Source organism: Mus musculus, chromosome 4, assembly GCF_000001635.26.
Source record: "Mus musculus strain C57BL/6J chromosome 4, GRCm38.p6 C57BL/6J".
In the NCBI taxonomy this organism is placed as follows: domain Eukaryota; kingdom Metazoa; phylum Chordata; class Mammalia; order Rodentia; family Muridae; genus Mus; species Mus musculus.
Window position 1 is genome coordinate 45,897,619 of NC_000070.6, and position 13,319 is coordinate 45,910,937.

Here is a 13,319-nt window from a genome sequence, read left to right on the forward strand (position 1 = left end):
CTTAAGATAGGGTCTCTTTGCTATGTAGCCCTGACTGTCCTGGAATGCCCTATGTAGACCAAGCTGCCCTCACAGAGATCACTTGCCTCTGCCTCCCCAACACTGAGATTCAAAGTGCTCATCACTAGTCCTGGCTTTTATATGGTAATATAATGGCTTTTAAATATGGTTCTATTTCAACTTCACAGTGGCACAAGAGTACACTCATAAACTATTATTGCCCTTTTCACGTTCAGTACCGATTCCTGCTCAGATAGCCAACATTGTGACACAAAGCAGGCCTGGTGTTATATGATTTTTGCTCATTTGTAGACAAATGTAAGCACATTTAAGATGGGCTGGACGAAGCTTTGACCCTCAGGAGAGTAGGTGTGATTAAATATATTTTCAGCTTATAGTACTTTCTGTTTATGATTTCATTGGATCAGGACTCCTTTGAATTAAGAAGAAAAAAGCACCTGTATGTGTATTTAGTCTATAAACATTTCTTTTTATGAATTTTTACTAAGTAGCCTAGGCTGGCCTCAAGCTCCAGCTGTTTTTGCATTAGCCTTCTTAGTGCCATGATGAAATTGTTTTGAAGAACACCATAAACACTGTCATTTTACATACACCCGTTTGGGAATTTTGCCCCAGTAGTTGTTTGTGTAATCAGCTGTGGTGCAGGGGGTTGAACCCAGGGCTGTGAGCTTGTAGGTAAGAGCTAAGCTATCCCCGTCTCAGTCTCTTGCCTGAGAGTCTGAACCTTGGTCCCTACTTGCACTCAAACAGGTTCATTTGCATCTTTTGTCATAATTCTCAAGTTTCTGCCCCTGCTGGTCTGGCTTTGGGGTCTGCCTCTGAGCTCAGGCCTGAGTGAAGATGCTCTCTGCCCTGCTCTCTGGGAGCACTCTGCCTTCCCTACAGGCTCATAAGCTCTGTCATTTGCCCCACAGTTCCACAGCTCACAGAGAGGGTGAGCAACCTCCAGGAACAAGAGGAATTCAAGAAGAGGAAGTACCTGAGCGCACTGGCGAGCTTTCAGGAGGAGTTGGAGCAGATTGGGGTGGTGAGGCCCTGCTCCTCTCTCCTCCGCTGTTGCAGCATCCCCTAGGTGGGGAGGTGTGCTTTCACTGCTCCCAGCCTCCCTCCTTCTCCCAGTGTCCTCCGTGTCTCACCGTGACAGACAGATGGGAGTGTGTTCAAGGGCTTGTTAGAGGAAAGGCATAAGTGTAGGCTCCCATAAGTTAAAGGCTGCTGCCTCAGCATGCAGAGAGGCCCAGGTCTTGCCAGGATAGGTTTGAAAGGGGTTCAGTCAGAGCCTCACTTGACTCTGGCTCAAAGCCTTGCCTTTGACTCATGGCCAGTCCTGCTGATGGAGGGGCCTTAGTGGTATCTAAGGACCATGTGTTCCATTGACTGAGACCATGGGGGTGACATTTCTCATTCAAACCACCACAGACTCTTCCAGGTTCCTAAAGGAGACCAAGTTAAGCACAACTGAAAAGAGGGCATGAGTGCTCCTCTGTATGGTTGGGGAGAAGGTTTTTACTGTAGATATGAGGAAGAGCACAGCCAGGGGCATCTGGAGGGGTCCATACCAAACAGGGCTATGAGAGAAAGGTTGGGGGCGGGGGTGGGGTTGGGGAAGCAAGGAGGAGAGAGGACCAAGAGCCAAGAGAACCAAGAAAAGAGGACCAAGAGGGCATGTGGCCGAAATTGCAGGGTTATATAAGAAAGAGAAGCTGAGGGTAAGGGGAGGGAGGAGAGTGGAGGGGAGAGAAGGAGAAGGAATAAGAGGGGAGGAGAGAGGAGAGGAGGAATGGGAAAGGGAGAGGAGGAGAAGGAATAAGAGGGGAGGAGAAGGAAGGAGAGAGGAGGGTAGGGGAAGGAGAGAGGAGGGAAGGGAGGGGAGAAGACAGGAAGAGAGAAGAGGAGAGGGGAGAAGAGGGAAAGAGAGGGGAGGGGAAGGAAGGGGAATGGAAGGGAGGGGAGGGGAGTTTAGGATGGGGGTGTGGCAAGAAGTGTTGTGAAGTACTGAATGAGTCTTGAAGCCAAGCAGACACTTTGGTATGTAGCTAGGCACCTCAGCCATTTGTCCTGAGTTTCTTTGGGACCTGTCAGGCTAGACTCAGTGGCAGCTCCTCCTTCAGCTGCAGAGGAGAGACTCTGTGCCCAGTGTGCTGCGAGGTGTCCTGGTCCTCTCTGCCTGTGAGTTCATCGTCAATGCTCAGCTCCCTGGGCTTAGATAATGACCTTTCTTGAGACAGGGTGGGGCCTGGCACCTACCCCACTAGGAAGGGCTGCCTCCTATGTGGGGTGTAGCTGCCCTCACCCTCCACCTCCTGGCCTGTCACAGGAGATGGAACCTCTCATCCTGGAGAAAGGGGATCTTCTTTTGAGAAAGATCTCGAAGTCCGATGAGGACGTTGACATGCTCTTCAAGAAAGTCGAAGGGGAGCCGGACCTCGAAAGCCACACTATTGAAGTAGGGGCTCCCTGGTGACAACACCTGCTCCCCACCTCTCCGGGAACTCCTGGCCTGATCCTGTTCCCCTTTGCAGACCCTGTTGGAACTGTGGGAAAAAGTGGCTGAAAGATTCATGCAGCAGAAGCAGGAGATTAAGGAGCTGGACGAGGAGCTGTTGGCCCTGGAGGTCTCTCGAGCCGACAAGGCACGCTGGCTGCAAATGAGCTCCTTGGTGGCTTTGTCCTGAAGGGTTGGTGGGCAGCCTTCTTTGTCCTGCTAGTGGTCTGGAAACTGAGAGTGACTCACAGCCTTCTCCTCTCCAGCTAAAGGAAGTGCTGAAGAGATATGTCGGCATCATAGAGAAAACCTCCTATATCCTGCAGCCCGATGTGTATAGGCTGATAGATAAAGAAGCTATGGTGAGTGGTGTTCTGTGGTAGAGAGAGCATGACCCAGGGTATCCTAAGCCCCGGTGCGTCAGGAATGCATGGCGTCACATCCGCGTCATACCTTAGTAACTCAGGCAGGTTTTTTGGTTGGGAACTAAACCTTTGTAACTGCATTTTCGGTAGCAATCATTGTGGACTGCGTTCGCTGTCTCCTGCTGTCTATAGCTGCATGCCCAGTAGCTTAATCACACAGAGTAGCCATGTCCTAGCTACTGTGTGGGTGGTGCTATGGGTGCTATACTCAGGGCTTTCCACTGTCCCTCCTATGCTCGCTGGGCAGTCCCAGCCCACTCTGGCTTTCTCTTGCTTCCTGACTCTCCTGATGGCCAGGGGCATCTGTGGCTGCACCACACCCACCTTCTGGATCTCTACTTCCAGTCTCCCCTCACCCCCATCTGTGGGGGGAAGTAAGAAATTCAAGGTTGCTCATGATGTCTCCAGAAGAAAGCCCGACCCTTCTGCCATGTGAGAGGGCTCTTGGCTTGGGCTGCTCACAGGTGCGTTGTGGTATTTGTGCGGAGCTGAGCACGCCCTAAGTCTTCAACTGGGGATGGCAGTGCTCCCTGCCAGGGTGTGCTTAGTGGCTGACAGCAGAGGCCTTGACAGTAACAAACCAGGGCATTGGATCCCCCAAAGCTGAAGTGACAAGTGGTTGTGAGCCACCCAGTATGGGTGCTGGGAACCAAACGGAGTCCTATGGAGGAGCCATGGGTACTCTTAACCACCAAGCCATCTCTCCAGTCTCTAAATTTTAATTTTTAAATTAGCATAACAAAATGTTTCATTATGGCATAACCACCACCCCCTCTCCACCCCCTATCTGCTCAGCAGCCCCGTCTCTGTTTTTCTCGTCACATGTTCTGTTACCCCTCCCCTTCCCTGACACCCCTTTCCCTCTTCTCGTGGTCCCCTCTGTAGTTTAATATTTCATACCCAAACTCACTCACTGACATGTGTGCATTGACCACATATAAACATTGGCAGGGCCATATATGACAGGGAATATACACTATTTGTCCTTCTGAAGTTCAAGCTCTGTGTGACTCAGGAGGCCCTCCAAGTCTGGACTGTGACCCAGTGCTGTGCCTGGTCTCCTCACTGTGGTGGCCACCCGGCACGTGCTATGCACGCTGTGTGCACTAATCTCGTTGAACTTCAAAACTGCTCTTCTGGGGCCATATACTCAAAGCACGGCTGTGGATCTGCAGGGCCGAGAAATACTTGCGTAGGCCCCAGCAGTACAGGGCTTGCTGGGAAGCCTCAGGCTCTTACTGCACAGCCATGCTGGGATTCCTTACCCATGAACCTGGCTGTGTCTTCAACTCCCTAGAGGACTCGGGAAGTGGGCGGCATTGAGGGGTTTTCGCATGGCGTGGCATGGCGTGGCATGGCATGGCATGGCATGGCATGAGTGATGAGGGGGAAGCTGTTCTCGTATTAGCAGCAGGGCTAACAAAGGGCAGAAGCATGGTGTGTGATGGGGGCCGTTCCTGTCCTGTGCCGGGCCATTCAGTTGACCAGGTTTGGATCTGGATCGGACACATCCCTGGGTCTGGATGCCAAAGCTAGCCCAAGTGACAGGGGCCCTGAAGGCAGGGCTCTCAGCTTTTAGAGTAAGTTTATGTAAGGGTGGCAAACAGTCACTGGCGTGCTACCCACTCCCGTTTTCTAAGCAGTGACCCAGGGCATCTGCAGATCTGGGTTGGAGTTCCTGCTATCAGGAACACGATTAAGCCTTCCAGGAAGACCTCTGGCAAAGTGGTCCTCTGCACGCCTCACAGCCAACCACAGCCTCACTTAGCCCTGGCCTACCCCTCTCCTGACTTCTCCCCTGGTCCTGCTTATTGAGCCTTACTCTGGCCAGAGAGCTGCCCAGTCTAAAGCCCTACCCACCTCTGACCACAGGCCATGAACCAGGCTCTCCTGGGCAACCGGAGGGCCATCGCCCAGCTGTTAGTCAACCTGACTGAGTCAACCCTACAGCAGGAGCTTGACAACCGCCACCGCTGGCAGGGGCTGGTGGATACCTGGAAGGCTCTCAAGAAGGAGGCCCTGATACAGAGCTTCAGGTCAGTGGTGACCTCCCTCCCAGCCCTCATCCCCACATCCCAGTCCTCCCCTCCCCCCACTCCCACCTACAGCTCTCTCCTAGCCAGGCTGTTTTTTTTCCTGCCCTTTTCTTCATGGTTTAAAATTGCTACTATTAGCAGGGCAGTGGTGGTGCATGCCTTTAATCCCAGCACTTGGGAGGCAGAGGCAGGCAGATTTCTGAGTTCGAGGCCAGCCTGATCTACAAAGTGAGTTCCAGGACAGCCAGGGCTACACAGAGAAACCTTGTCTTGGGGAAAAAAACCAAAACCAAAAAACAAAACAAAACAAACAAAAAAACTGCTACTGTTTTCTATGCCCCTATATTTAAAGTTAGAAATAGATGAAAAAGCATCAAAAAGAAACTGAGTCACCACTGACTCTTCCTGGAAAGAGTTCAGCTAGGACTGAAACACTTCAGACCCACAGAGTCCATGACATTTTAAATAGATCCCCCCCCCAAACGTTATTTCACAACTATTCTCCAAGCTTACTATGAATTGTCAGAAAGTGTTCATACCATTATCTGTATAATTCCCATGCTTTTCCATAACCCTTGGCCTGGTAGGACAGATGTCTCTCAGGTGGATGCCTCCCACCTTTCCGGACCTCATCTCCTCTGTAGGGGAAATGGGGAGGAGAGGACCCATCTCTGCACTGTGTGCTGAGGCTCAGCCTTGCCCTTCCGTGTGATGTTGATGAAGTCCCCAAGTGTTCCAAGCCTGCCTCCTCCACACGACAGGACAGGCACCCTACCAGCCCTGGGTTCTCAGTGATGACTCAGTGGGACACTGTAAGCAGAGCCTGTCTGAGCCCAGGATTGGGACTGTTACAGAGGTCAACAGTGAATGGCCACAGCCGACTCTTCCTGGACACTCCCCGTGATGCGGGGCACGGGCTCAGGGCTTTATCTGTCATCTTTCTGAGTCCTTACAACTTACCAATGAGGACAGTGCTGCTATTGGCTCTACGTTGTAGTCTAAGGCTCAGAGCAGAAATGGGACTTGTTCCAGGTCACAGAGTAGGATGTCAGGACTCCATGACATCTGAGGCTTCTGTGCTGAGAGATGCTTTGCAGTTCTTCCTGCCCTTCTTGTACCCTTTACCTCCCTTCTATCCTCAGTGACCCGGATGGAGGCTCAGATGGGACCATTACGGCCTGGGGTGGTAGGTCATGGTTATGGGCTTCTGGGCATTCTTGTCTGAGTCTCCAGCCCACTTCTCCCCTCTGTCTGGCTGTCCAGTGAGTTCATGGCTAGCGAGGAGATCCAGGAGCCCCCAGAAGTGAAGAAGAAGCTTGAAGAAATGCAGAAAAACCAGGAGATGCTTCAGAGTGTGAGGCTCGATCACCTCTGCACCCTCTGGTATGGTGTACAGGAAGGAGCCCCCCCCCCGGGGGGCGGGCAGCACCTTTAGGAGTCTAGTAGGGAGGCCATGTGGCCTAGATCTTCCCCCTGAAACCCTTCGGCACCAGGCTATCTCCTGGTGCTAGAGGGCGGGGCTGACCACCCCAGCCCCATGGCAAGGAAGGTCATAGGTCACTTGCTGTGGGAAAAAAAAGCTTAGATTGGTCCTGCCAAAGAGTTCACTAGAACACAGTGGCCAGGGCAGAGGTTGTAAAGAGGAGGGAGGAGGGATGGGAGGTCTGATAAAACATGGTCCCAACAGAGCTTTGGCCCTCATGCTGAGGCACTTTAGAGGCAGGTAGGAGAAGACAACACTGGGATGCTGTTGTCATGGGGGAGGCTCCATTCAGAGTCTTTCTGACATTGTGAATAATGAAAGGCCTTTTGGTGAGGCTTGTTTGGGGCAGCAGGAGACCCCAACAGTTTCTTTAGCTTCTTCAGGATATTATTGACAGTATGTTAAAAATGCTAACCATTTTGATGCATTTCAGGCATGCAAGGCTTACCTGTCATCTCTTCTTTCCCCAGTGACCTCCTCCCCCCTAACTATAACAAAACCCAGTTGACTGAATGGTATGATTCTCTCACTTCCCTCAACAAGCAGCTCGGTGAGCAATGTCCGTGGGACCTTCACTTTCCAGACCAAGTTGTAACTTGTTATAGTCAGCCCTCCAGCTGTGTGTCTGAGGAGCTGAGGCCCCTCTACCCTGGGACTTTGGATGCATGAGCTCCAAAGACCTCCTCTGCTCACTGCCCAGTTCACAGCCATGCTAGCCTCAAATTCTGACCCCTGACCCAAGCCTGGGGAGGGGAGGGGAGAAAGACACAGAGTCTCTGCTCAACTCTCAAGATGGCACATTGGCCATGTCTGGAGAGTCTTGCAGTTGGAGGTATGAGATTAAAGTCCTGCTTTGTCCTGGTGCATAACCTTGCAAAAGCCATGCTATCTCATGACCTCAGTGTCTTCCCCAGTAGAGCAGAGATGTGTGAATGGGACTAACCATGCCCCCTACCTTGTTGATTAATGACTATTCATAGTTCAGTTCCTAGCTCACAGCCAGAAGGCTCAATCATAAGTGGTAACTATTTAGACCATCCCACATTAAGAGTGTCAGGTCACAGTCATACCCCAGCTACCTGGCTTGGAAATAAGTTGCAGGGCATGGTCACACTTGTGTGCTTTCTTGTACTCTCAGGCTGCTTGCTCCCTGCAGCAGAAACCGTGTGACCACATAGATAGAAATAGTGAGTCTATCACTTTGTGGACAAAGTGTGCCAAGCCGTACTTTTGAGGATGTGATCATTTTTCCATCTTTGAGGCTCACTACAACCCAGAGAGGTCAGTCAGCGGCTGTGTGAAAGTCGCTCACATTACTGTGACACAATACTTGATGAGCAACTGAAGAGAGAGAGCAAAGGTCTGTTCTGGCTCATGGCTGTAGAGGATGTCCAAGGTCTGACTGTAAGCAAGATGGTGGGAGCCTGTGGTAGAGTCTCCACATGTCACAGTGGACCAGGGAGCAGAGAGGGTACTTGAACCACAGGCAGAGCTGTGACCTTTAAAGGTCCACCCCTAGTGGACTACTTCTGCCAGCCAGGCTTCAGCTCCTAAAGGCTTCCAAGCCTCTCAGATAGAGCCCCCTAGCCATAGCTGGCAAATGCGTGCTCAAAACTGGAGCTCATGGTGTCCATTTCAGATGAAAGCCGCTCACAGGCACCATTGTCTTTGTGTCCCAGAAGACCCCTACTGCTAGAGACTAACTCCTCATATGAGGTCATGCTTTCAGGGTGCTAGAAATTCTCTGAGGAGGGAGATACCAGCCCCTGACCTGAATAGAGGGCTCTGACCAATCTGAGCTGAACAACCTTCGCGGCGGAGGTTCTTTGCCGAGTAGAGCTGATTCCCTTTGCAACAGGAACACCTCTCCTTCTAATTTTTCTCCACCTCTTGGGAGAAAGCCTGACTCATTTGACCCATTTTATGTTCTGTCCCTGGAGACACCTACCACATGGACTGCATGTCGCTGGTCCACTTCCTGTATGAGAAGATTTGGCAGCAGTGCCTGTCCCACGTGCAGGAATGCAAGGTAGGCGTCCTTCTCTGGAGGCCCCGGGGAGAGGAGGAACTGTGTGCTGGGATCTTCTCTGCCTCCTCCACCCGCTTCAGTCTTGATCTAGGCTTTTCTTCCTCCCTGTCAGTCACCAGGTGCTCGCTGGCCATTGGGCATTCTGGTTCCCTCTACCTGGCGGATCCTGCACTCTACAGGGCTTAGCCCAGCATCAAAGCCTCCTGGGAAATGGAGCTGTATATTCATAAACCATTTCTGTTGTTAACTCTTGGCCGTATTCTTCACAGCATTGGGCTTTGCCAAAGATGGAGGCCATATTCTAAGGGGACACCACAAGGCCCCTTTCATAGATAGTACTGATCCTAGCTCCAGTCCCACCATTGTTTCTTGGCCTGCCTGCCTCTGGGCAGGGTAAAGCAGCGAGCTTACTTCCAACCTATCCAGGACAGTGATATTGGGGAAATAGTTTGTTAAAATAACCCTTCCCTGCCTCCTTGGTAAAAGTGTCTAGATGAAAAGTCTACAAAAGCCTAGGCATTTTGAAAAGTTCTGAGCTCCGAGGGTTCACTTGCTACCCACAGGAGTGTCCCCTAATCTCCGGGTACCTCTGGCAGGCTCTGCTCTGCACCCCACCCGTCTAGGAACAGACCCAAGGGAATCCACGTGGCAGTTGTAGCTGTCTTGGGGCCCTGAAACAGTTCATTGATGACTGCGTCTTTCTCTGCCCTGTTCTCTCCCCTACCCTGCAGCAGCAGCTGCTGAACTGGAAAGCTTTCTCTGAAGCAGAGGCAGAGAGCCTAGTAAATCCAACCTTCTTCCTGATGGTGGGGGAGTTCCAGAGCAAGGTGGAGAAGCAGCTGGAGCTCCTGGATGTATGTACAGGGGTGCTGGGGACCCTGGAAGTGGGGTGCATCTCTGGAGTACTACACTGCAAATCCTAGGGTGCCCCTGGTGTAGCCACTCCCTGACCCTTACCAGTTCCTTCCTGCATAGGCTCCTTGGGCTAACCACACCCAGGCTCATTCCCTCGGTCCCAGAAACCACCCTGACATCTGGGCTACTTAGGTTTGGGAAAGCCACATAGGCTATGGGTGTATCAGAACCACTTTGTTGAAGACTGGGAAGGGCAAGAGTGTCCAGTCCCAAAAGTCTGTAGTCTTAACCCAGAGTCAGCATGCTCTTTCTGTGAAGGGCCAAGTATTGAGTGAGGCCTTGCAGGCCACAGGTGTCTGTCACAGCCTGTCACTTCTATCAGCCTAAGCAACGTGGAAGCAAAGGCTGTGGCTGTGCTCCAATGCCTGTATTAGAGGCCAGGGTCTGTGCTCCATTTAAGTTTCATGGTATCTTTTTCACTACTTTTGATTTGTTTTTGTTTTTGTTTTTGTTTTAATTTAAAAATTGGAGAATCTGTGACTAGCTCATGAGTCCACATAAAAACAGACAGAAGGCCAAATTTATCCCTCAGTCTAGTCCACCAGTCTCTTTCCCAGACAGATGCTTGCAACCTGTGAGGTTTTGTTTTCATATGTGCAATGCTAGCCTTAATTAAACTCAGCTCCTCACACATGCTAAGAAAGCCCTCTGCCAGCCAACTATCTCTAGTCCTAACATGTAGAATGCTTTTCAAAAATTTTTCATTTCATTTTATGTATACGAGTGTTTTTGCCGGCCTGCATGTATATGCATCATAAGTGTGCCCAGTGCCTGATGTGCTTACTCCATGCTGGCGCGGAGCGGGTGTCGGGTTAGGAGAAGCCACGGGATTCCACTCTGGGGGTGCGGGGTGCAGTCCGAGGTCCCCGGAGAGTGCTGGAGCCAACTTGGGAGTCCCCAGGTCTGCAGAGAGGCTGGGACTGTCTGGTTCTCAGACTCATGGGTACCCCAGAGGCCGTTGGATTCCTCGGAAAAGCTGAGAACGGAATAGGGGCATCTAGCCTGGGGCCAAAGGGGAAAAGAGGAGAGAGCTCTGACTGGGTCCTGTGGAGAGGAGAGAGCCATTGGCTTGCTCTGTGGGCTGCTTGGCTTGGCTTGGTGGAGGCTGTGACTGGGAACACTGAGAGGCCTCCTGTGGGAGATTACACAGGGCTATTTAGACGAAGACCTGCTCCATTGCTCCTCTCGCCAAATCCTGATGAAGAGAGGCAGTCCATGGTTTTAAGGCATTTATTGTCATGGCGGAGAATGGCAATGAGTAAAACCATACCCCACTTTCTTAGGGCCTGGGGTTAAATACCTTTTGCAGGGAGGAGTGTCTGGTAAAGGGAGTTTATTGACTAAACCCTTCAGACCTTTAGGTACCTCGTTAAATTGAGCTCTGTCCTGAGGCTACGTGACCTGTGCTCGAGTTTTCTACCTGTGGAGGGGCTTGGGGCCTTGCCCTTACGTGACTGATGGCCATAGACCTATGGAGAGCTGGGGTCTCATGTCAGGGGCCTGGTGTTCAGGAGCGTGGCAAAACGCCTACGGTCCCTTGCAGGGGACCCTGTGGGATCCCCGGCAGGCTCACCGGGGTTTCAAACCTAGCTCAACCAGAAAGCAGGCTGCCTTTCATGGCTCCACAGGAATGTTCTAGAGAAAGATGTCCAGGTCCTACCACCCCATGCAGGGAAGGCCAGGAGCCCAGATGGAGCCTGTCTTAGTTAGGGTTTGTATTTCTAAAACATCACAATCAAATCAACTCGGGGAACAGTGGGTCTATTTTGCTTACACTTCCACATTGCAGTCCATCACTGAAAAAGTCAGGACAGAAACTGAAGGCAGGAACGTAGAGGCTGGGGCTGAAGCGGAAGCAACGGAGGAACACTGCTTACCGGCTTGCTCCTGATGGTCTTGCTCAGTCGGCTTTCTTATACAATGCAGGACCACCTGCCCAGGGGTAGATAGCAGCATCCACGGTGGGTTGGGTCTGCCCACATCAATCACCAATCAGGAAAATGTTCAACATACTTACCTATGGACCAGTCTTATGGAGGCTATTATATTAGTTAAGAGTCTCATTTTCCAGCTTTCTACCACGGTGACACAAAACTAACCAACAGAGAGCCTAAAGCGGACATTGAGGGATGGTGCCCAGGCAGTAGCTTGGAGACACAGGCCTCTGTGGCCAGGCGATCCTTGGGGCTTGGGTTAGTCTGCCAAGGTTAGGCTTGGGTAACTTTCCTTGCTTTCTACCATGGCAGAACTCCTTTGAGGATTTGGCCAGGGAGACAGAATGGCAGAGCTCGGACCTCTTCAGGTACTTCCAGGAGGCTGTGAAGCTGTGGGAGGGGCACCAAAGTGTTCTGATGACACAAGAGCTGGAGCTGGAGAAGAGGATAGAACAGCATCGGCAGAAACACAACCAGGAGAACCAGGTGCCGGAAGCCTGAGCTGTGGGCGCATGCGTGCGGGGAGATGTGGGTGGACCCGGACTCCAGCTGCCTGAGCTCAGCCTTCTTTTAGACAGGGATGGCGGGGGTCGGGGGAAGCCAACTGAACAAAAGCACCATAAACAAAAATGAACTGAAAATAGATCCCAGACTCAAATGTAAAAACGTACAATATACGTGTAGGTAGAGACCCCGCGGCTTGTCTGGATCCTGGGGATGGAAGTAACAGGAAGAAGGCGCAACAATGCTGGAGCCCTGGGATAGCTCTTGGGAATCAAGCTTGTCTCTGAGAGTGTGCACAAGAAAGAGAGGAAGGACAGACAGACTGACTGACTGACTGACTGACTGACTGACTGACTGACTAACTGAATGGAGAATAGTCTGCATGGCTAAAATAACATGATCTTGGGCTGGCGGGTGGTTTAGCAGGTCAGGACCCTTACAGGCAAACCAAACAACCTGAGTTCAATCACTGGGTACCTTTAAGTGCCAGGAGAGGCTCCCAGTAGTTGTCCTCTGACCTTCACACTCATGTGCCTACACACACACACACACACACACACACACACACACACAGGGAGAGGAAAAACAAAGATGCCCGGAGTATAATTATATGAGCCTATGAGCCGTGGCTTACTGATCAGCAAAGAGAATGCATTCTTCCTGCCCCCACCCCCTAGTGTTGAAAGAAGATAGCAACATGATACATCTCACAGTAACTGCACTGTCCCCATAGTGAACACCAGAATTATTCATATACAGTTGTTCTAGTGGCAGGGGAAGGGACACAGACCCTTGTAGGAAGTAAAGTCTAATTCAAGACACGATAAACCTTTTTATTTTGTTTTGTTTTGTTTTCGAGACAGGGTTTCTCTGTGTAGCCCTGGCTGTCCTGGAACTCACTCTGTAGACCAGGCTGGCCTTGAACTCAGAAATCCATCCGGCTCTGCCTCCCAAGTGCTGGGATTAAAGGCATATGTCATCACTGCCCCGCTCATGGTAAACCTTTTTATGAGAAGTTTCTCAGGAGAAACTGGCCAGACCCCAATTCCCAACATAACAAGCAAGGTTGCTTCATCATGAGGAAATGCCAACATTGATGGGTGGCTTCACAGCTCCCAAGCTTGTGTCTCTCTGCAGGGGACTAGCTGACAGCGATGCCTATTGAATCCTGAGCTCCCAAAGTAGTTAACTCTTGAGTCCCTATGCCTTTTGAAGTCCGGTTCTGGAATGTGACCTGATAAGGCAGTATAGGTATAGGTAGAATTTCAGGGGACTGGCTCCAAGCTGTCACCTAAGGAATCTTGTAAGACATCAGTTGCCTTCTCTAGGGATGGCGAATACACCTCAATTTCACAGTGCAGCATCACAAGTATCAGTCAGGTAGCGAGCTGTGTGTCCAGGATCATTCACAGCTATGTAATAAGGACATTGGAGCACACATCAGTCATTCACCTGCCCATGCAGCCAGCCCCATCCCTGCCTGTCTT

At 51.2% G+C, this 13,319-nt stretch overlaps 1 protein-coding gene across 6 annotated transcripts in view; it reads left to right on the forward strand.

Annotated features, from left to right (window-relative positions):
- Nucleotides 1–13,319, forward strand: part of Ccdc180 (coiled-coil domain containing 180) — a 60,472-nt gene that overhangs the window by 7,316 nt on the left and 39,837 nt on the right. For all 6 annotated transcript variants that reach the window (NM_198660.2, XM_017320287.2, XM_017320288.1 and 3 more), the window contains exons 5-14: nt 936–1,048; nt 2,339–2,467; nt 2,544–2,654; nt 2,773–2,868; nt 4,804–4,967; nt 6,231–6,350; nt 6,921–7,000; nt 8,391–8,479; nt 9,211–9,333; nt 11,641–11,814. In NM_198660.2, coding sequence (NP_941062.2) covers nt 936–1,048; nt 2,339–2,467; nt 2,544–2,654; nt 2,773–2,868; nt 4,804–4,967; nt 6,231–6,350; nt 6,921–7,000; nt 8,391–8,479; nt 9,211–9,333; nt 11,641–11,814 — 1,199 coding nt within the window. The remainder of the gene's footprint in view (nt 1–935; nt 1,049–2,338; nt 2,468–2,543; nt 2,655–2,772; nt 2,869–4,803; nt 4,968–6,230; nt 6,351–6,920; nt 7,001–8,390; nt 8,480–9,210; nt 9,334–11,640; nt 11,815–13,319) is intronic.